The sequence below is a fragment of the Haliotis asinina genome, chromosome 14 (genome assembly GCF_037392515.1).
Source record: "Haliotis asinina isolate JCU_RB_2024 chromosome 14, JCU_Hal_asi_v2, whole genome shotgun sequence".
In the NCBI taxonomy this organism is placed as follows: Eukaryota; Metazoa; Mollusca; class Gastropoda; order Lepetellida; family Haliotidae; genus Haliotis; species Haliotis asinina.
The window spans coordinates 12,645,852-12,668,283 of NC_090293.1; the positions used below are offsets into that span (position 1 = coordinate 12,645,852).

The 22,432-nt window shown below is 38.9% G+C and overlaps 2 protein-coding genes across 2 annotated transcripts; both read left to right on the forward strand.

Annotated features, from left to right (window-relative positions):
* Nucleotides 1–11,245: 11,245 nt before the first annotated feature.
* Nucleotides 11,246–11,641, forward strand: LOC137260641 (uncharacterized). The gene has a single exon (XM_067798244.1). The coding sequence runs from the start codon at nt 11,246–11,248 to the stop codon at nt 11,639–11,641; it is 396 nt and encodes a 131-aa protein (XP_067654345.1).
* A 3,994-nt stretch (nt 11,642–15,635) lies between these two features.
* Nucleotides 15,636–20,264, forward strand: LOC137261307 (C-signal-like). Its single transcript, XM_067799036.1, has 2 exons — nt 15,636–16,057; nt 19,292–20,264. The coding sequence occupies exons 1-2, from the start codon at nt 15,694–15,696 to the stop codon at nt 19,705–19,707; spliced, it is 780 nt and encodes a 259-aa protein (XP_067655137.1). The 5' UTR covers nt 15,636–15,693; the 3' UTR covers nt 19,708–20,264.
* Nucleotides 20,265–22,432: the final 2,168 nt, after the last annotated feature.

Here is a 22,432-nt window from a genome sequence, read left to right on the forward strand (position 1 = left end):
TAAGTTCATCAAGATGCGCACCCAGCTGTCCATTCATTGATTTAAACTTTGATTTGGCATCACCACAAAACCATTCAATGGCACTGGTGTGAGCACCATTTTGAGGATCTATATAATTGTTTTGTGGCAAACTGTTTGGTGCTCATAACCATTTCTCTTTAGGCAAATATATGATTTATATTCATCAGCTATGATCCGAGTGCCAACTTCAGCATGGACAAGAACTATGGGTAGTGATGTTTAAATGGCTCTTTTCTCAACACTGAATAAAATAATATTTTAGTGTCTCTGTCTATGAAACTAAAAACCCAATATCCCAGGTAGGAATACCCTGACTGAAACCTATGTGGTATTTTCTCTTTCTAACTCATTTGCTTTTGCAAAACAGATACAATATCAGAAAGCACCAAGACTAAGCATCTGTCCTTCGCAGAAGCTACGTAATCTCACTGATGTTGTTTTTCTACATGTAGGACATCACCAGTTATGTCTATCAGCCTTCTGATTTTCTTTCTATCACAACATATTAACATTGCATATGCTATACATTTGTGAGGAAGGGACCCACAAGCAAAGTCTCCCAACAAAGATAAGACCATCAAGTCTGTTGATCACGAGAAAGTGAAATCCATTACTAATTACTAATTACTAATTACTAATTACTAATAATGAGTCTAATTACTGCATACTTGTATCTGTCATAACAGTTTCCAAACATTTCATCAAAGTTTCCAGGAAGGAAATGAAAAGTGAAATTGTCATGTTCCAACTCAGAAATACCTGACTACAGGTTGTTCAGTTTGACCTGAGCTACTCTACGTATGCATGACCTGGGGGGTCAAAAGGCACAAATGGCTGGTCGAGTTAATTTCATTAAATAGGGGAGCAGAGAATGTTGTTATTGTTGCGTTCTTGCGAAACACGCATACACGGATTCGTTACAGAACATGTCCCGGAAACATCTCTTCTGAAACAAAGGAAAACCAATTTCATGTTTCAATTGATGTGTTTTACAGTAATGAGCTATCTAGTTTGGTTTACTAACTTTAGTCAGTTACTTTCAGAATCCGACTCACTTCTGTTGCTCGCACTTAAAAGTTCGAATAGGAAACATTACACCACCTGTACGTAGTTGTTTAAAGGACGTTAGGACATTGCTGGCGATGTCTCGAAATTGACATAGTCAAACGGTGACCTTGCCTCGGCTGTTCAGACATGTTAACAATCACCCTTAACAATAATAGACCCAGCCAGTTGTGACACGGTCTCGCAATGCATAAGTATTCACTTGATCAGGTCAAGCTGAACATCTTCTCAGACAGGTTGTTACCGATACTATCTTCTGGGAAACTACGTATTTAAGTTATTTAAGACTGGTTTTGGACCACAAGCGTAAAAGCTGAATTACTCTTCCTTCCCTAGCTGGTAGATCTCTAGACATTGCTTTCAAGTCATTGGGGATACGTTTAAGTATCGTTTATGTATGACACACACAGAAGTAGGTCATCATAGTTCTCATGGAATCCAGAGACAAAGGGACCTTATCGTAAGTTCAATGCATGGCCTGGAAGGTTATCTAAATGTCTGATCTATAAACTTGGAGACAGCATTCAGACCATTTCTTCTGTATCTTTTCCAAATGATGGTTTGTTTTTGTCTCAGTGTAAATTTAAACTAACACGGTACATCAAATGAATGTACTGAGAAGCCCAGTCTGAAACCTGTGTCATAAAATCTGAAATTTGCTTCATCCCCTGGATAATCGTAAATGTAATCACTCTTTTCTTGAAATGACGGTTCACATTTTTTTCAAATTCGTTCTTTTAGACACACAATGTGATAACTTCGTTTGAGCCAACATTCTTTAGGACAGTGTAAAAAACACTTTTCACAATATTAAGTCAGGCGACACTCCCGGAATTCTATCATTTCCAATTATCTTCAACTTGAAAACATCTTTGGGAACCGTAGTATCCAAATTAGACTTACTTTTGACCTGACCTACGAAGGTCGCTTATTTGGGCCAGTACAACATCACGTTGCTATCAGCCTCTCCAATAATGCGGGCTTGTCTCACTAAACCTCATGCGCTCCGAATCTGACATTTTCGCCAAGTTTCAACCTTAAACGTTTCATTCAAGAAATACATTATTTTAAAATTCATTTTGTTTGCGAAACCTAATCATACTGTTCAATAAGGCGCACTTGCCCTATTTTCGAATGTGGGCCCACTTCCTTGTATAAGAAAGCAAACATAGGGACACTTCACTTCGCGTTATCTCCATTCACCGATAAAAATGAATCGCCCTTTTTTCTACCTATTTTTTTTCAATTTACTGCAGCACACACGTGGTAGTTGACCGTTTGTCATTTCATAATACAACACTGTTCTTGTTTTGGACTAAATAAACCCGATTATATTCAACATGGCTTTACTTTCACTGCGTTCATCACGCTGCACTAGACATGCTGCACATGCGTGTTGAACAAATATAGTTTTCATTAAACATCACAGAATACATTTGTATAAACTTCTACACTGTGACGAACACACACGGGCTTTTTGTGATCATTCGTGTTGCCAACACGATGCCACACACAAGGTAACATCACCCCAACTATACGGCACAACCTTATAAACGTCACACGCCGCCCTTCGTTAACCCTTTCGTTGGTAAGCACATTATCTACCTTCACCTGTGAACTGAGTCAACGAGTTTCATCTTTGAAGACCACCCTTTGCCAGTCACGTTGCCACCAACGATGTTCAGCTCGAGTCTTTCTCCATATCTGACAACAATTTTGTTTAGACAGTAACTGGCCTCATTGAGGTCTGTTTTAACGTTATTTCTTCGTGCCTTGCGTGACCATAACCTGATTTTAAACGTTATCAAATATTTAGAAAGTTAGAAATTTGAAAGCATTTCAGGCTCTTCATTCCTCTAAAACAAATTCAATACCTTTTCTCAAAGAAATATAGCTCTATTAAAACGAAGACTGAGCACCAGAGATGAGATTTACAAAAGCCTGGACACACTAAACCCATTTCATAATGGCTGGGCGGAATTAAAAATGATATGTTTCATTGTGAGAGACGAGTAAACATTTCACAGCGAGACACTATCTATACTTACTTTCATACCTCGAATGGGATAGCAAGCATCTTTGGAAACTATCAACTACTGACATTGATAACTAGTAAAAAAGCAAAAGCAATGCAGATTAAACAATGATACTCTATAATGCTCTGTGTTCTATGCAGATGGTGCCATGGCACTATGTGTTCATGCCGATTGATTATGCAATAACACGATATGGCCTAGAAGCTTCATGCAATAAATATTACTACAGCAGAATATGATATGTTACACATTAAAAGGGCCCCTGCATGGTAATCACGTGCGACAGCTGATTACAACTGGCTCTAAAATCAAAACTGACTCATTCCTGATTGTGGCAGAAATGAACTACATTTTCACCATTTTGCGGGTCTGACTTCTGGGTAATATGTTCCTAATATGGTACAAGAAGACTATATTCAAATGCACAGATACAAATACGTTCTGTGTACCTGTAGACGGTACATTAACACCATATATTCATGCAGATGGTAAAATAACACCGTATGTTCATGCATATGGCACAATAACACTGTGTGCATCTGCAGATGATTCAATAACAATGTATGTTCCTCCAGAATGTACAGTAACACTGTTTGTAACTGCAGATTGTAAAATAACACTGTATGTTCCTGGAGATGATACAATAACAGTGTATGTTCCTCCAAATGGCACAATCAGACTGTATGCTCCTGATGGTGGTAAAATAGCATCGTATGTTGAGGCAGGTGGTACAATAACACTATATGTTCCTGCAGATAGTACCATAAGACTATATGTATCTGCAGTTGACACACTAACACTGCATGTCCCTGCATATTGTACAATAACACTCTATCTTCCTAAACATGGTACAATAACACTATATGCTCCTGCAGATAGTCCAGTAACACTCCGTGTTCCTGTAGATGGTATAATAACAGTGTGTGTGGACAGTAACACTATATGTTGACACAAACTGGTACAATAGCACTGCGTGTTCCCGAAGATGGTATAATAACGCTGCATGTCGACGCACATGGCGCAATAACACTGTATCTATCTGCAAATGCTACAATACCACTACATGTACCTGCAGGTGGTGCAATAACACAGCATATACCTGGAGATAGTACAATAACACTGTATAGTCCTGCCGATGGTACAATAACACTGTACGGTTCTGCAGACAATACATTAACACAGTAGAACGGTCCTGTGGGTGGTCGCAAGGACTGGGTTACAATTAAGGGCGGATATCAAATTGCCCAAACTGAACAGTTACAAAACATATTAATGCTTCAACTAATTGCTTCAGTGTAAACTCATAGCAATTTTTGTCAGTTAGACCATAGATAAAGACAAGGCTACACATAACTTAAATGAGTTAAAACACGATCAAGGGATTTTTATATAATTGGTATATATTATTTGATATTTGCCATCAATCTCTCAGCATGAATATGGGAAATCATATGATCTGGAAAGATGAAAAATTGAAAGGTACTTCAGTTTCCTACCTTCTCGAATTTAGCTGTACTTTTGCCGATTTACAGACGCACTGGTCACTTGCAGTGAATCTTTTACAATGAATAAAGAATTACGATCACTTTTAACGTGACACGTGGGTTAGTGTGCGTCCATGCCAGTTTGAAAACTGAATGACACATAACCAACCAGGTTGAAACCAACAGGTGTTCATTCCTTGATGCCATATTGTTACTGGTGTTACTTATACACCGTGCAGTGTGGTAAGTCATAGATTTGAGTTATGGATTTTCACATGAGGGTGTTGAGCCATTGATTACTTTCCTGTGACAGGCTCTCCAGCAACCAACATACGGACTCAGGTAAAACGAAACATGCAATGTTCTGTATTGGTTTTCACGTTGTCTGGAAAGACACACCAGCTTGTAATGAGAAAGAAAACACCGTCCCGACATGTGGTTTCAGTTCATTTTGTCGACATGTATAATCTGAAATCTTATAAAGTTTATCTATTGTTGTCATTCAATTCGAAACGTAAGAAATCTTAATATCTTTCACGAAAGAATATGCTGCCGTGTGTGGTGTTGAATGTTTCAAATATCGTTTCCTGTCTCCGTGTACTTGCTTCAAACGTGCAAACAGAGACTGCGATCTGATGGATGGTCTTATTTGTTTGTTTATTCCTCTGATTATATCGGAAAGGGAAAGGTCTATTTTCTGTCAGTTTCATTTCCCTCTACTGTATATATTTTCCAATATGATATCAGATCAATGTGTTATTTTCAAGGATAAAAAACCTACTGTTTTGACAACTGATTTTAAAATACAAAAAAAATAGAATTTGTATAAGGCTATTACGTTCACAAATATATTCCGCTGTCAGTCAAATTATGTAAATGTATTCACTAACATGTTATGTATCATTGCCTCAGCATTGCTGTGCTGTTATATGTCTGTACGAACGAGATTTCTTATGAATGTGGAAACTTCATTTTCTATTTGTGTTTTTACTTGTGTCCCATTTTGTGTTTTATAATGAGCATTGCATGAGACTTGTATTGTTTTCGTATGTTGGAAAAAGGCTACGAATCTCATGTATATTTCCTGTAGTCTGACTCTCCTATTTGTAGACATTATGACACCATGATCAGTGCAAATAATATTCTATTATTTGTGTGTCCCAGTAACAAAGTTACCTATGTCATGTATTAGCAGACATTGATGCTGATCTTTGTGTTAAATCTTGTGAAGACATAAATCATAAATATTGAATCATCGTCTGAGAGACTTTACAGTTTGAAATTCCGTGTTGTAAATTGAAATTACTGGTTTATGGTGTCGTTTTCCTTGACTTATAATTACATAAACTGACGTTCAAAAGAAAAATCAGATATGATTACGGTGCCTTATAATCAAGTTCCAAAAGAGAAAGGAGGAAAGGTAACGTGAAAACTTTGAAATGTTTTTATTTTAAAGCTACAAATAGTGCGTATATGGTGCTAAAGCACATTTGAGACGTTGACAGAGCAACGTTCCTGTCCAACGTGGGCAATTGACGGTAGTCCTGGAGGCAGACGGGGTTGTGACGAGCGAACGTTTTATCCACGAGACTACACCACCGCCCCGAATATGAATACTAATTAACAACCGTCCTGAGACTAGACAGTCAGGAGATGAGGATTAGTTGGAAAGAGAATATAATATGGTAGCTACATTAATCGTTTGATTATCAGAAACCCATCGCCAAACAAGAATGCGAAGAAGAATAGTGAGTGAGTGTAGTCATAGCAATACTCCAGCAATATCACGGCTGGGGATACCAGAAATTGGCATCACAAACTGTACCCATGTCGAAGAACAGGTAACGGCGATTGGTCGGGGGCTTTTTCAGGAATTCTTCAGCGATTCTGCATCGTCCATTAGCAGACGTAACACGATAGTGGGTGTTTCATATATGTTCAGCTCGCAAATGCCTTGTAAGAGAGCAGCACGTAGACACCCTCAGGATCTGAACGTCTGTGCACCCTCTCCTGTGGAAAATCTACGTACCCTCTCTTGCGGAAAGTCTGCGCACACTCCTGCGAACATTCTGTGCAGCCTCTCGTTGAGTACAGACATTTTTTACTGCAGAAGCAGAGCTATTTCGTTAGCACTACAATAAATCAATACTTTTCACAATAGACAATGTGTCATTTTCTCTGACGTTTGTCCTTGCAAGCGACTAATGTTGAAAAAGAATTCCATTTTGCTAGATGTTAGATCGCCTCCGTGTCTGATCAGCGGATGGATTCCGAGCCATATCTTTTTTCATATTTTTTAAAATTAATTTGTTCATACATTTTACAGTCTTTTCGTGAGAAAAGCTAAAAATTTGAGAACAGTCTATAGACACAATGAAATATTGGCAGAGACAATATCCAAATATCCGAATATCCAAATTCATGAAATAAAGCTGTGCACATCAAATAAACAGTCCGTGACATGACGACCAAACCATATGGAAGATGTTGACATTACACTCCAGTAGGGAAGAACAATTAGTTATCATGTAGCAGTGCCTGAGTTCATTCTGGAAAACTTGAAAATGTGGCACTTTCTTTTTAAATCTGCTTCTAAAAATTATGGTTTTGAAGATAATGATAATAATGTTTAGAGGATCGTTATTTTTACTGGGAAAACCGAGAAGTACATGTCTTTTTGTTATTTTAGTATTGATATGTGCTTTACAATTAAGCCAGGTTTCAAGTTTTTGCCAGATATGTGTGATGTTATTACAAGCCCAGAAAATGTGATCAGGTGACTCACTTTGGTGTTGACAAAAGCTGCATTTTGAATTGTCTACATATCCAAATTTAGATAGCAGTGCATTTGTTGGCAAGATATGATGTATTATTCTATATTCGAACCACTGTAATTTAGAGTCATTGGTACTTCTGAAAGGTATCTTATTATAACTTTTCCAGTCATGGGATAGCCCTTCATCAGTTAAAATCAATAATATTTCGTAAAAACGTTGTGTCCCCTTTATACCTTTAAGGAGGTGTTTAATATTTGCTGGTAGTGTTGGATATGGTATTTTGGACAAGTTTTCAAAAGGTATATTAAGTGATTTTAAATAGGGTTTTATTGATCTAAAAAGACACATATATGTAACAAAGTCAGTTTTTAAGTTAGAAAGTCTTATAACGTTTTCGAAAGGGTATATAAGTAGGTCGTTAATACATGGCACCCCTTTGTCAAACCATTGTTTTTACAACACTGTTTTACCTAATACATGATTGTTTGCGTTGTACCACAGACTTACTGAAAGTATATCGTTTATGTCATGGTTACAATGGTTTTGAGATATAAAGCCACCATGCAGTTACAACATCTCTATAATATCTATCGTGGATCAGTGGGAGGCAGTCCCATTTCAAATACTCACAATTAGAATGAAAAACATTGCCTGCACTAAGCTTTGGGTGATTATACATGATGAGATGACACCAATTTGACGTCTGAGAAATCTTCTAACCATAGATAATTTTTGTGCTTGCATTAATGTTTATATATTTGGCATATTAAAACCTCTTGTTTATCGCTGATTGCTTGGCTTCTCTTAATTTTGTCAGGTTTATTGTACCAGATAAATCTGTAGCATCTTTACTGGAATTTATGTATAACTTCCGAATCTGGGTCAGGAAGAACACTATATGAATGATTTAACTTGGGAATGATCAGTGATTTCAAAACGGTATTTCTTCCAAAGGGAGTAAGATTACGTGTGGACCATATGGACATTTAAGTTTCACAACTTCTTATTTTTTCTTTAGAATTTATATCTACCATATCATCTAAATCCAGAGAAAAAATAATTTCAAGAAGGCTGAAGTCACTTGGTCCCAGTTTAGATTAAAGTCTGAGCATAATTTAATTTTCGATCTCTTTTTTTGTCCAATCCATATGAGACGATCTTGTCGATGTTAACGTTTAAACCGGAAAATCTGGCGAAAAGGTTGAGCTGTGTTTTTGCTTCATTTAGAATTTTTTTTATTTGAAGAATTTTTTATAGTTTCTTCACGAATAAGTAATAACAAGGTTTATAAAATGGTTGGTCATCAATCACAAACTCGCTGTCGTTGTCCTGTGTATTTTCATATCTAATATAGGACATATTTCTGATATTGTCTTCTTAACTAAGTCAATGTAAGTTACATCTTTTAAGAGAGAGTTATTAAATTTCCAAAAGCCCGCACCTCTGTCTAAATCGTCTAAGGAAAAGGAATTCGATACTGGAGAGTGGTCTGATTTGGAACTGGGTTCTATTTTTGCATCAATTATAGAAGGAACCATATTGTGGGAGACCAAGAAATAATCAACTCTAGCTTGTTTCCACGGTGATGGTTGTCTCCAAGTATATCTTTTTTCATTAGGATGTCTTTCTCGCCAAGGAACTTGAAGGTCAAGTTCATCAAGATCAAGTTCAAACAAGAGATTTAAATGTCTTCCGGTCGTGTATATGTTTTTGAATAACTTGTTTCTCCAGAGCTGACTTCGTTTCTGGTAACTCGGCGATTTCATTGTGGAGAGATTTCAGGTCGTCGCCATGTTGTGAAACCACGTGATCCACTCCACTAACAGTTTTTTAAATGTCAGATATCTCTTTCTTTAAAGAGTCAATGGAAGTTTGCAGATCTGGTTTATAGCTAGATATAAGATCAGCTAACCTTTTCTCTGTGTTTTGAACAATCCCCTTCATCATGTTTGCCGAAGCGCGTGTTGACCTCGCCGACTTGGACATTGATTCTTGGTTCAAAATTCGACAGATATCAGAGCCCGGACAAGACCTGTTTCAAAGAAATCAACATGATACGTACAAACATGCATGGTAATAATTGTATAGCGCCAATATCCAGTTCAGCTTCTCAAATGTATTTTGTTTTTCCTTGATCACTGGATGGCAATCTCAATGGTACATCGTATTTTCAATCTCAAGTCCTTGGGGATTATTCAACTTTTGCAACATTAAGCGCACCAAGTTAATGTGCTTTTCCTATCCTTACGAGGTACCCACTCACAGCTTGGTGGAATGTGGCACTTAGTCACAGTACTTTGTTTTTTTGTCCAAATTTACTGTACATTGCTCATCTCACAAACAGGTGGTTGCGCATATTCATGACTTTGAGGAACAGGGTCATGGTCATTTGCCAATATGTTCGTGGGTTCTTGTAAGCGCACAGAGTTGTGTACTGTACACTAGGGGCTGTGACAACACTGAAAGAGAGCACTTAAAGTTGATTCCAAGGCTTTTCACACCCTGCAACAGGTGAACATCATGTACGTGTTTTCCCCGTAACTGACAAGAGACTGCTACTGTTCGATATATTGATCAATGGTGGCAGTCATCTGGGATACCCGAACACCTACCATTCTGTAAAGGTTTAAAACACTGATCAATCATACAGACATATCTATATCTGTCACAGGTCGTGGAAAGGATGTTTTACGTCTGTTGCGATGCTTTATTTCTCATGTACAGTTAACTACTGAGAAAACTATTCACATATTCACGTTAAATACAGCGTTAAGATAACATAAAATAGGTTAGCATCAAGCAACTTTAACAATATGACGACGTGGAAATGAAGTATCACAGTGTCACATCACAACATTGTGGAACTATACAGAATACCGTTGTAACAACGAAAGCTTAACGTTGTAACCACGTCGTGACAACGTGAAATTGGAGCTGGGGAGGCACTCCCGCTTTTCTCATGCTTTCTTTTGAAGGGAAAAGATATTCGCATTCTTTGTCAATATTAGGTTACCATGAAACGCATTCTGCTAGAATGTGTGGTTATAGCTTTGAAACCTAAATATTTTCCTATTTCCACTATTGAAACACGTTAAGGTTTATTCGAGTTCATAATCTCACGATTTTAGCATTCTTGCAAGAAATACATGGCTAGGACGATGTGTATACTGAGTGAAAGAGTAAATTGATGACATGAAAGGACAAGTATTCCTTTTTTTCCAGGTTTCTTCGCAAGCTTTGTATCTCATAGCTTGAAACAAAACCTGGACAAAAATAGATGAACACTTGTGCTTTCATGTGATCCCTAAATTGGTTTATTCCGTATAGATTTTATTTAAAAGAGCAAAACGTTTTCCTTTGTCTGCGATATTCTGATTTCCTTGTACTTTTCCTAAGATACACATTTATATTTCTTAATAACTCTGAGGGCGAAAAACTGCAATATTGCTGAAGTTGTGTACGGCAATAAGTATTCACTCACTGATTTCAGTGGATAGTTAAATACTCTAACGTTTTTGACAATCATTAATAACCAAACTACAGAGATATGCTTCACATGATATTATATAATATATCATCCTGAAAGCTAAACTAACAGAAACGGACAATAATGTTTGTAATGCTTCTCAAGGCATGTGGATCAAATTTATCTCATGTTACTTTATATGTTCATGATGTGGTTAACGATGCGTGACAAACTGTTGTTGCAGCAACATATGGTTCTGAGACAAGGTTGATAATGCACAATGAGATGCTAAATGAAAATATTATCTGGTGATAGCCACAAACAGATGGCGATCGCAGTTACCTCCCTTTTTGACCCCGCCGTCTCATTTTGTTGCTCTCACTCGCTTTGGTGGTCATGTTCAAGTTGTCTCCAAAATCCGTATTTATCACAGGTGCCAATCGGGGTTTAGGGCTGGCATTTGTGAAACACTTTCTGGGTCTTGAGGAACCACCTACCCACGTGTTCGCTGCCTGCAGACAGCCCGACCAGGCCACAGAGTTAACTCGGTTAGCGGGCGAGAACGGACGTGTTCGCGTGGTGAAGCTGGATGTCAGAGAGGATGAAGAAATCGCTGCGGCTGTGGTGGAGGTGGAGAAAGTTGTTGGTGATGACGGACTTAATCTACTGCTGAACAATGCTGCCGTTCGCCAACATGAACAGGGCCTGGAATCACTGACACGGGAGAAGATGAACTATCACTTTGACTGTAATGTTACTGGTAGGTTCAAATATATCTTAAAGACCATGTGAAGGTAATCAGTATTTGTTGCAATGATGATTGAGCCAGAATACAAAAACGTTCATGACCGCCCTTGTTAGGTTTTGATAAACTGTAGGGTTCGTTTGGCGGTAGGTGATAACAGTAGTGCATACATACCGAGACACCGAGAAAACAGATAATTTAAAAGATAATTGTAAGAATGACAAGAGCACATGCTCAGTGACCCTTTCCCCTAATATTTTCACCCCTTGTTTCACATTTATGCCTAGAGGAATCTGTTTTGGTGCATGGTAAAAACTGCATTTGATTGTGCTCGTCCGTCGACCTTCTATAAAAAGTATGAGTTTATCACTTGAGACCTTGACATTGCTGATGTCCTCATCACCCCTGAGATACTACCTCAGCACGGATTCATAATCTATAAAACAAGGTCTCAGCCATATAGAAAAAGAGGGCGGCCTTAGTAGCTTGAAGTAGTGGCTTGAGTGGGTTTCGTTTAATACTGCCTTCGACAATATTCCTGCTGTATAGAGGCGGACTGCAAATAATCGAGTCTGGACCTGACAGTCCAGTGATCAACAGCATGAGCATCAATCTACGCATCTGGGATACGATGATATGAGTCAGCGAAGACGGCAGGCATGACCACCCGATCCCACAAGTCGCCATTTCGACAAGTATACCTTGCAGGGCTTAGATTTTCGAAGCAATCTTAGCGCTAAGACAGTCGTAAATGCCAAAGATTAACATTAACATATGACTATCTTAGAGCTCTAAGAGAGCTTCGAAAATATGGGCCCTGAATTCCAACAGGGATCTTCACCGGTATTGTCAAAGGTGAAGGTCAATGTTTTGAATACCTCAGTCGTGAAATGTAGGCACATGTCCCTGCATTACACCATGAATAAATATTAATGAATAACTATACAATCCGTGTGCTTGTCATGCCAAAGGCCCGGGTCTCAATGCCACATGTGCACAATATACCCACAGTCGTTATATTGCTGGAATATTACAAACAGTCACCTACACCTTCAGTTATACATTTACTTGTCATTTCTCGTCCTTGAATGTTATACCCGTGAAGACCCAGGTTATAACTGATCTCCTCCAGCAACCCCTGCTTGTAAGAGGCGACTAACGAGATCAGATGGTCAGGCTCTCTACCAGCTGTGTAAATCGGTGCTCATGCTGTTGATCAGTAATCCATGCAAATACTGTAAAAATGTTCAAATAAAATTGGTATTATTACATTGAACATACAATGTATCACACTGCTGTACTTTGAGATGTTGAATTCAGTGAGTGGGTTAACATTTCACGTGGCATCGTCCTTCTTTCAGCTGCATAACAACCATTATATGTAAATTGAGACGCTATAGTTACTGGAAATAAAGAAAGTTCACCAAAACTCAAATCGTAGTCTGAAATAAGCCAGTCCTGAAAAGGAGGACCTTTTCTCAGTTATGTCATGAGTACGCTAATGTCCTTCTGACATTTGTGCATGATAAAGAGTTCGCTCTTCCCCAATGTACAGTGTAATAAAGCACACATTTGCCCTTAACTATTACAACGTTAAACTACGAGGACGTGACGCACGTTGCCTTTATCGTCTGATAAAGTACTGTCGGCATCTTTGACCTTAGTATCTTAGAAAGCTAATTCCTAGATGTAACTCAAGCTTTTATCAATTGTTTGTACAAGAGCGTATTTATGGAATGTATACAAATTTAAGAAAGTCACGTTAGGTAATACTATGTTAATATCCTTAGCGTTATATATTCTGGAGTGCACAACAAGTCACATGGCTGAATGTTAACAGAAAAGGGAGACAACAGTCAATTTTATGAATGCTTCGTTTACTATTCGGTGACGGGAAACACAATCATTAAATAATGGAGACTGAACTGAAGTGTTAGTTATATACTGAGTGTGTCAAAGCAAATTATGTTTTACGTTGTACATAATATCATCAATGATATATCGTTTCGGCTCCACGGTTGTTTTCTAAAGCATTTCTTCCCTTACTGAGACGGGTCACAACCAAGACAGATTTCAGCTGCGTAGAGCGGTCGTTATCGACGACTCTTCCGCCATGAGCTCTGTACACATGTGGGTTCATCACACAAGCTGTAATTAACATTCAGCGTTCCACTGAAAAATAGTCCCTGTGTACGCACACAGCAACCCTGGCGAATCCTTTTTGTTTCAAAATGCACCGAACGTGTTCTCTACAAGGTTTGTGGTTATGAATATATTAAAATTTATCTTGCTGTTATTGTTAGTTTATGTATTCGAATTTAGTTAAATACAGCTTTGTTTTTGTAGATGTCTTAACATTAACAACGTTGCGTTCATTGTGTACATCCTCTAGAATGTGAGTGAGTGAGTTATCTTAGTTCCATACGCGGCTTTTATCAATATTTCAGCAGTATCAGTCACGGGCACATTTTGCTCATGTGGGTTATCGAACCGGGTCTTCTCGTAGTTTGGGGAATTTTCCTCTAAATCTATGGAACATCCGTATCTGTGTATTAATTTGCTTGTATATGCGACACACTCGTGATGGTGGTTTTGAATCCTGGTTTGTCTCGATCGTTCCCCGGTTTATCATCACCAACCCTGGCAGACCTGCATCTCTGTGGGCTTTCCTTCCGCATCAAGACAATATTGATGATTTCTGACAGAACCAGCCGGGTTGATGATGATGGTAAATTTGTTAAGGTCTACTGCATCTCAGTGAGACATCACTGCTATAACATGTTGCCTCGTAAGAATGGCTAGTATTATGAAATAGGATACCTCGGTTCCAATATAAATGCAATGTACATCTACCACACACACACACACACACACACACACACACACACACACACACACACACACATGTACACGTGTCGTACAAAGAAATCGAGTAGATTGTTGCAGATACAACTTTATATCAATATAATATACAAGTTGTCTCTCGAAAATGGGTTGTATTTTATTTCTGGAATTAAACGCGCAGTTGTCCAGAATTATTTGCAAATAAAACATAAGCAAACTTTTCAAACACAACTACATTATTATCCATTACGTTTGATAGTAATTTTCTTTTCACACCCACAAAAAATCTCAAACGGTACGTGTCCCAAAGCATTCAAAATAAATTTAAACTTACTACTATTTTTAACATATGTTATATTGGGATTACACTTTCTTGGTAAAGTACAAATTCTAGTACATTTTTTTAGTTGTGTCCCGTCCGGGATTCGAACCCACACCCTCAGAGTCAGGCACCAAATCGCCAGCAGGTAAAGTCAGCCGCCTAGCCCGGTCAGCCACCACGACTTCCACTTACTACTATTTTAAATCGTAGAATTTATGTTATTTTAATTTATGGCCAGATTATCTGCTAAACCCAGCTAGGGTTGCATCGTCTTGTATAATTAAAATGTTTTAAATTAAATGACTAGTTTTCAAATTTACATCTGTGATAAGCTAGTTGTTTTACTGTTCTTCGCTACATGTTTTATGGAATTTCCGTATAATTATTATAACTATATAGCTTGATATAGTGACAAAATGGTTGAAATATTGCCGATGTGACTTTTTACATTTTACTCACCGGTTGAAATATTGCCGATGTGAATTTTCAACATTTTTCTCACCTACTCATTCACTCACTAAATTCTTAAAAGCACACGTTTAATAGTATTGGGGTGAGTGAGAGGTGTGAGATGTGCTCCTAAATCATGGAGTCCCAAGGATGGGGCAATGCACCTCAGGGCAAAAATATTTTCCGGGGACAATGGTCCGTCACAGCACATAATAGACGTACATCAGTAATGTGTTAAAGCTCCTCACACCGATGGATCAATAATTTTTACATTATGATGAAGTCAACTTAGCATGAAGATCTGACGCTCACAACGCAGTCACAAATCAGGAGTGTAACTAATTCCATGAGTTGTATTGTAGACAATATCAACGAAATGATAAACGAAAATCTGGTCACTGTTAAAAAGGGGGATCGTCGCATTTACCTCCCTTCGTTTAGATGGCCGCCTCATTCTGTTGCTCGTGACCTGCTTCGGCGGACATGTCTAAGTTGTCTCCAAAATCCGTATTTATCACGGGTGCCAATCGGGGTTTAGGGTTGGCATTTGTGAAGCACTTTCTGGATCTTGAGGAACTACCTACACACGTGTTCGCTGCCTGCAGACAGCCCGACCAGGCCACAGAGTTAACTCGGTTAGCGGGCGAGAACGGACGTGTTCGCGTGGTGAAGTTGGATGTCAGAGAGGATGAAGAAATCGCTGCGGCTGTGGTGGAGGTGGAGAAAGTTGTTGGTGATGACGGACTTAATCTACTGCTGAACAATGCCGGTGTTAACCATCAGGAACGAGGCCTGGAATCACTGACACGGGAGAAGATGAACTATCACTTTGACTGTAATGTTACTGGTAGGTTCAAATATTGTCATAAGGACCAAACCAAAATACATACTACAGGAATATGTTACAAAAAACGTGTGCACCAACGCGCGCGCGCGCGCGCGCACACACACACACACACACACTCACACACACACTCACACACACATCCACTAGTCGTAAAAATTAGATCGGACACTGATAGAAACTGCGTCCAGGCCTTCCTCGGGCTGACCTTTTGCTAAAATGAAGCATCTGATTGCAAGGGGGAGAAAGCCTTAGTACTTGGTATTACACTTTAATATGGCGTTTACAGCTGGGAGATTGCTGAGTGCGACGTAATACTCACTCACTCACCCACGTGAGAAATCACTCAGTCACTTCATAACAAAACGTGATTTGTCATCGCGGACATCAGGAAAAAGTTAATTATCACTTCGACGATGACATTACTGATTGGTTATAACTTGTTTGTGTGTATGTTTTGTGTGTGTTTTTTTGTGTGTTTGTACTTGTATTTTTCTCTTCTTGATTTTATGTATTAATTATTATTTAGGTTATCTGCTTTGTCTAGATTCCGTCAGCACAAAAACTACTAGTGGTGCCAGGAAACAGTGATTCCTCTTAACGGAAACTGTGTGAGTGACGAGTGGTAACGGATGGGCAAGATATGCTTACCCCCAAGCGAAGACTGCATGTCATCACATATACTGAACAGAAAAAGAAACACAAATCTAGCTTTTTGTCAAGTGTTTTAATAGAAGACATAACTGTCAACGCTTACTTTTATGACATTTCATTTTATCGATCATTGCATTTCCTTTGCTGTTTAGTATATAGTCAGTGACACCTTCCCAAAATTTCCAGCATCAGGTTTTCGTTTATCCCCGTGGAATCTGTTTCGATGCTTTTTTGACTTGAAATGGTTGTTCAGTCCTTCATTATTTGTTCACTCTAATGTCGACACTTAGGACCCGTGAAGGTCCCGGGATAGAATGGGCCTTCAGCAACCCATGCATGCCATAAAAGGCGTCTATGCTTGTCGTAAGAGGCGACTAACGGGATCGGGTGGTCAGACTAGCTGACTTGGTTGACATATGTCATCGGTTCCCAATTTCGCAGATCGATGCTCATGTTGTTAATCACTGGATTGTCTGGTCCAGACTCGATTATATACAGAGCGCCCCTATATAGCTGGAATATTACTGAGTGCGGCGTAAAACTAAACTCACTCAGTCTATACTTAACATATATGACGTAAACATATAGCTTTTTCGACACGATGTGGCTGAAATGTGGCTTATGTGACATTAAATATTAACGCACTCACTCACTCATATATCTAGCATACAGTTGCTTTACTTTGAATTTAGTGAGTTAAAATTTATCGCAATGCTATCATGTTAGCAATGTAGCAACTGTTGTATTGAAATTGAGGGGCTTAATTACTCGAAGTAATACAAACTTGAAACAAAATAAACGAGTTCCCTCTGATATGTTTGCATGATACGCAAATATAAGGAAATATATTCATTGCATTGACAAGGATAAAATTACAGCTGGTGACATGACTGTCACAGCTCACTGGCGTGCGACTTTAATGCCAAAGGCCAGGTGCGTCGGGGTAGCTTGGTGGTTGAAGCTTTCACACGTCAGGCCGAAAAACCAGGGTTCAATTTCCCTTATCTTACCTCACACATGAATGTCGCTTTCTGAGTGGCTGATCGCTATTCTATTATTTTCAATGTATCCCGCTTCCAGGCGATGCATTATTTTCAATATACACCGCTGGGAATTCCGATCTCTTCTGGTCCGTCAATGTAGTACTTTTATTAACTCGAATAACATTGAATCACGCATCAAACACGAAAATTACCGATGGAAGGGATATAACTCTAAATCTTGTTTCCTTGTGTTGTCTGCAAAATGGCGATTCGCCTCGCATTCAACAGAAGTGCTTCAAACAGTTCAAAATTGAAATTCAGATGTTGGGTAAGATAAATACATTGTTCACTGTTCGGGGTCCATGGACTCGTATACACTCGAGGTTTGTTTATGTTCCCCGAGCCCGCAGGGTGTGTCTTTTTTCAGAAACCAAATTATTTGGAGGCTATTTAACAAGATATCATATTGTTTCAGCTCCGCTGTTGGTTTCTAAAGTATTTCTTCCCTTACTGAGACGAGCCGCAAACAAGACAGATTTCATGGAAAAACTGTAAAAATGTTCAGATAAAATTGGTATTATTACATTGAACATACAATGTATTACAACAATAACCCAACAGAATCCCTTGCCGTTACGTCATAATACCTGTGCCGATGTAAACTCTACTTAAAGTGAGTCCTAACTCTGACTGTCAAAACTTACTTAATCATGCAACTTTCCCGAAACTGCATCATGTCGTTCCCTGTAATTTCATGTTAATTTTTGCTGTTGATGGTGCTGAGGTCGAACGTTGGTGATTTAAATCTAAATCACTCAAATTAAATGACCTTATTTAGATGAAACTAACGATAGAGGAACTTCTGATGGACAGGCAGTAGGGTCAGAGTGAGTGAGTGAGTTTTAGTTTAACGCCGCACTCAGCAATATTCCAGCTATATGGCGGCGGTCTGTAAATAATCGAGTCTGGACCAGACAATCCAGTGATCAACAACATGAGCATCGATCTGCGTAATTGGGAACCGATGACATGTGTCAACCAAGTCAGCGAGTCTGACCACCCGATCCCGTTAGTCGCCTCTTACGACAAGCTGAGTCGCCTTTTATGGCAAGCATGGGTTGCTGAAGGCCTATTCTACCCCGGGACCTTCACGGGTCCAGTAGGGTCAGAGATTGTGTACTGAGATTTGTTTTGTCTTCAGCTACAAATGAGAAGGGTTTTCTTCAGCTACAAATGAGAAAGCAGATATTTCTAAGTTAAATCATGGGCATTGTGTGTGACAAATAATCCATTTTCTCAACAGCCTTGAACAGAGTTAATGTTTTCAAGGACATTGGTAGGAATTTGGCCCATAAATGCCCAGACTCAGTCCTCTGACCCACCTCATCCAAAGTCCCTCTCATGAAAGGGAACGGCTCAGCTGTTCGGGATGTCCATATTGGGAACAGGTTTGATGAAAATTGAAGTTCTGAAATGCTAATGAAACATACCATGCACTGAAAACCCGGAGCCCAATGACCCAAAGGGGAGGGGAATATATCGATTGGTCTTTCGAGAAACACAATTTCACGCTTTCTTATTGGATATCATGTCGTTTCAGCTCCGTTGTTGGTTTCCAAAGCGTTTCTCCCCTTACTGAGACGGGCCGGAAACAAGACAGATTTCAGCTGCAGCAGAGCGGCCATTATCAACCTTTCATCCGAAGTGAGCCTAATCAACTTCGTCAAGAGAATAAACGACTTCCACTACGCCTACGATTGTACGAAATGTGCCCTCAACATGGTGACCGATATTCTTGGGAGGGAGGTTTCTCCCGACGGGGTACTTGTGGCAGGGCTTCACCCCGGGTGGGTCAAGACCGACATGGGAGGCTCCAATGCCAAGCTTGATATAGAAGAAAGCGTTCCCAAGTGTATGAATACAATAGCAGCTATGAATAAAGATTCGTCAGGGTTGCTCTATTCATACGCAGGGACTATTATGCGGTGGAACGCAGAGCATGTGATCACCCAATAATGTATCATGCAATGCATAATCAAGGCATGGAGAAAAATATGTCAACTTTTAAGTTGAATGTTCATTGAAGTGATCGGATGTACTAACATGGCAGCATGTATTTGATTTGAAAGTACCAACAAACAACCTGTCATGATTTTTAATCAGTCCTGAAATGGTACCCGTTTTGGATTAACTTTTGAACAACCATTAATCTTTAAAAAACATTTTTCTGGCTGCTATGTTCACTTATGATGATGCGGGTTACCAGGTGATGCTGTCTCTCTCTTTGGCTACGTATTTTGTTTCCACGAGTACATAAATATTCCATTTTCATAAAGTTTCAAAATATCAACTCCATTTGTATGGATTGCTTGCAGTATCACGGAGAGTTCAGAAGGCTCATTACTTACAATGTTTCAGCTATGCTGTACATTTCTGGCACAGGACTGTGATTCTCCAAATGATTCTGATGTTAGGACATGTGAATACATTACTAAATGATGTTTCCATTTGAAATTTCGTTGTGTTCATGTTTTTCTAAAATAATCCCAATAAAGAAATTGTGTGAGAGTCAATGATATTTGATCTTTAACTCAAGCAGGTTTTGTGCACTTCAGCACAATCTGACAGAATAACAGGCCACGCCATACCGTTTCCTGACCCGGTTGGGTGGGATTTAAGTTGCAGTATGTACTGGCCGACTGGACGAGCTGTGTTCACTTTGGGGTTTAATGATCATCTTAGCTGTCTAAAAATGTTGGGTTTTTTTTTGTTTAAAAGTGGAGAGGAAGAATTGTTAACGCAATGTCCTTCAGTCATCACAGCGGATTTTCATGCTCAGCCACGGCCAGTTAAATCTATATTTACATCATCTATGCAAGAGTTAGTTCTGTTTCCTCTCACTCCGCATGCTCTGGTAACAAACCGGACTTTAACATGTAAGAATAGTTTACAACTGCTTTACTTTGAGATGTTGAATTGAGTGAGTGGGTTAACATTTCACGTGGCATCGTCCTTCTTTCAGCTGCATAACAACCGTTATACGCAAATTGAGACGCTTTAGATACTGGAAATAATGAAAGCTCACCAAAACTCAAATCGTAGTCTGAAATAAGCCAGTCCTGAAAAGGAGGACCTTTTCTCAGTTATGTCATGAGTACGCTAATGTCCTTCTGACATTTGTGCATGATAAAGAGTTCGCTCTTCCCCAATGTACAGTGTAATAAAGCACACATTTGCCCTTAACTATTACAACGTTAAACTACGAGGACGTGACGCACGTTGCCTTTATCGTCTGATAAAGTACTGTCGGCATCTTTGACCTTAGTATCTTAAAAAGCTAATTCCTAGATGTAACTCAAGCTTTTATCAATTGTTTGTACAAGAGCGTATTTATGGAATGTATACAAATGTAAGAAAGTCACGTTAGGTAATACTATGTTAATATCCTTAGCGTTATATATTCTGGAGTGCACAACAAGTCACATGGCTGAATGTTAACAGAAAAGGGAGACAACAGACAGTTTTATGAATGCTTCGTTTACTATTCGGTCACGGGAAGCATAATCATTAAATAATGGAAACTGAACTGAAGTGTTAGTTATATACTGAGTGTGTCAAAGCAAATTATGTTTTACGTTGTACATAATATGATATATCGTTTCGGCTCCACGGTTGTTTTCTGAAACATTTCTTCCCTTACTGAGACGGGTCACAACCAAGACAGATTCCAGCTGCAGCAGAGCGGTCGCTATCGACATCTCTTCCGACATGAGCCCTGTACACATGTGGGTTCATCACACAAGCTGTAATTAACATTCAGCGTTCCACTGAAAAATAGTCCCTGTGTACGAACACAGCAACCCTGGTGAATCCTTATTTACAACTGCTACTGTATTCATACACTTGGGAATGCTTACTTCTATATCTGCCACTGCGTCGCTCGGCCCATGTTAGTCTTGATCCACTCGGAATGGATTCTTGCCACAAGCACCCGGGGGAACCTATCTCACGAGAATATCCGTCATCATGTTGAGGGTACATTTCGAACTATTGTAGGGGTAGCGAAAGTCGTACATTCTGTTGGCGAAGTTGACTGTGTAACATGCAAATTATATTCTCATGTGCTGTAGGAAAATATAATATAACAGGTAGGGTTGTTTACCTCGTTACATTTCGGAATGGATCATCACTGATTCAAAACATTCTACTGTTAGAACATATAGATGAACACATGTTCGAGTTTGATTTTTTGTTGTTTCATTCGTGTTCAAATGATCTTCGAAAATAGCCTTATGTGAAACAATAGTATTTCATAGCTTATAAATTAACATTTTGTACGTTCATGTTTCTATTACCACCTGAAAACCATGGCATTCTGTTTCTTGTTTGGGCGGGCTTTTTGTTTCAAAATGCACCGAACGTGTTCTCTACAAGGTTTGTGGTTATGAATATATTAAAATTTTTCTTGCTGTTATTGTTAGTTTATGTATTCGAATTTAGTAAAATACAGCTTTGTTTTTGTAGATGTCTTAACATTAACAACGTTGCGTTCATTGTGTACATCCTCTAGAATGTGAGTGAGTGAGTTATCTTAGTTCCATACGCCGCTTTTATCAATATTTTAGCAGTATCAGACACGGGCCCATTTTGCCCATGTGGGTTATCGAACCGGGTCGTCTCGTAGTTTGGGGAATTTTCCTCTAAATCTATGGAACATCCGTATCTGTGTATTACTTTGCTT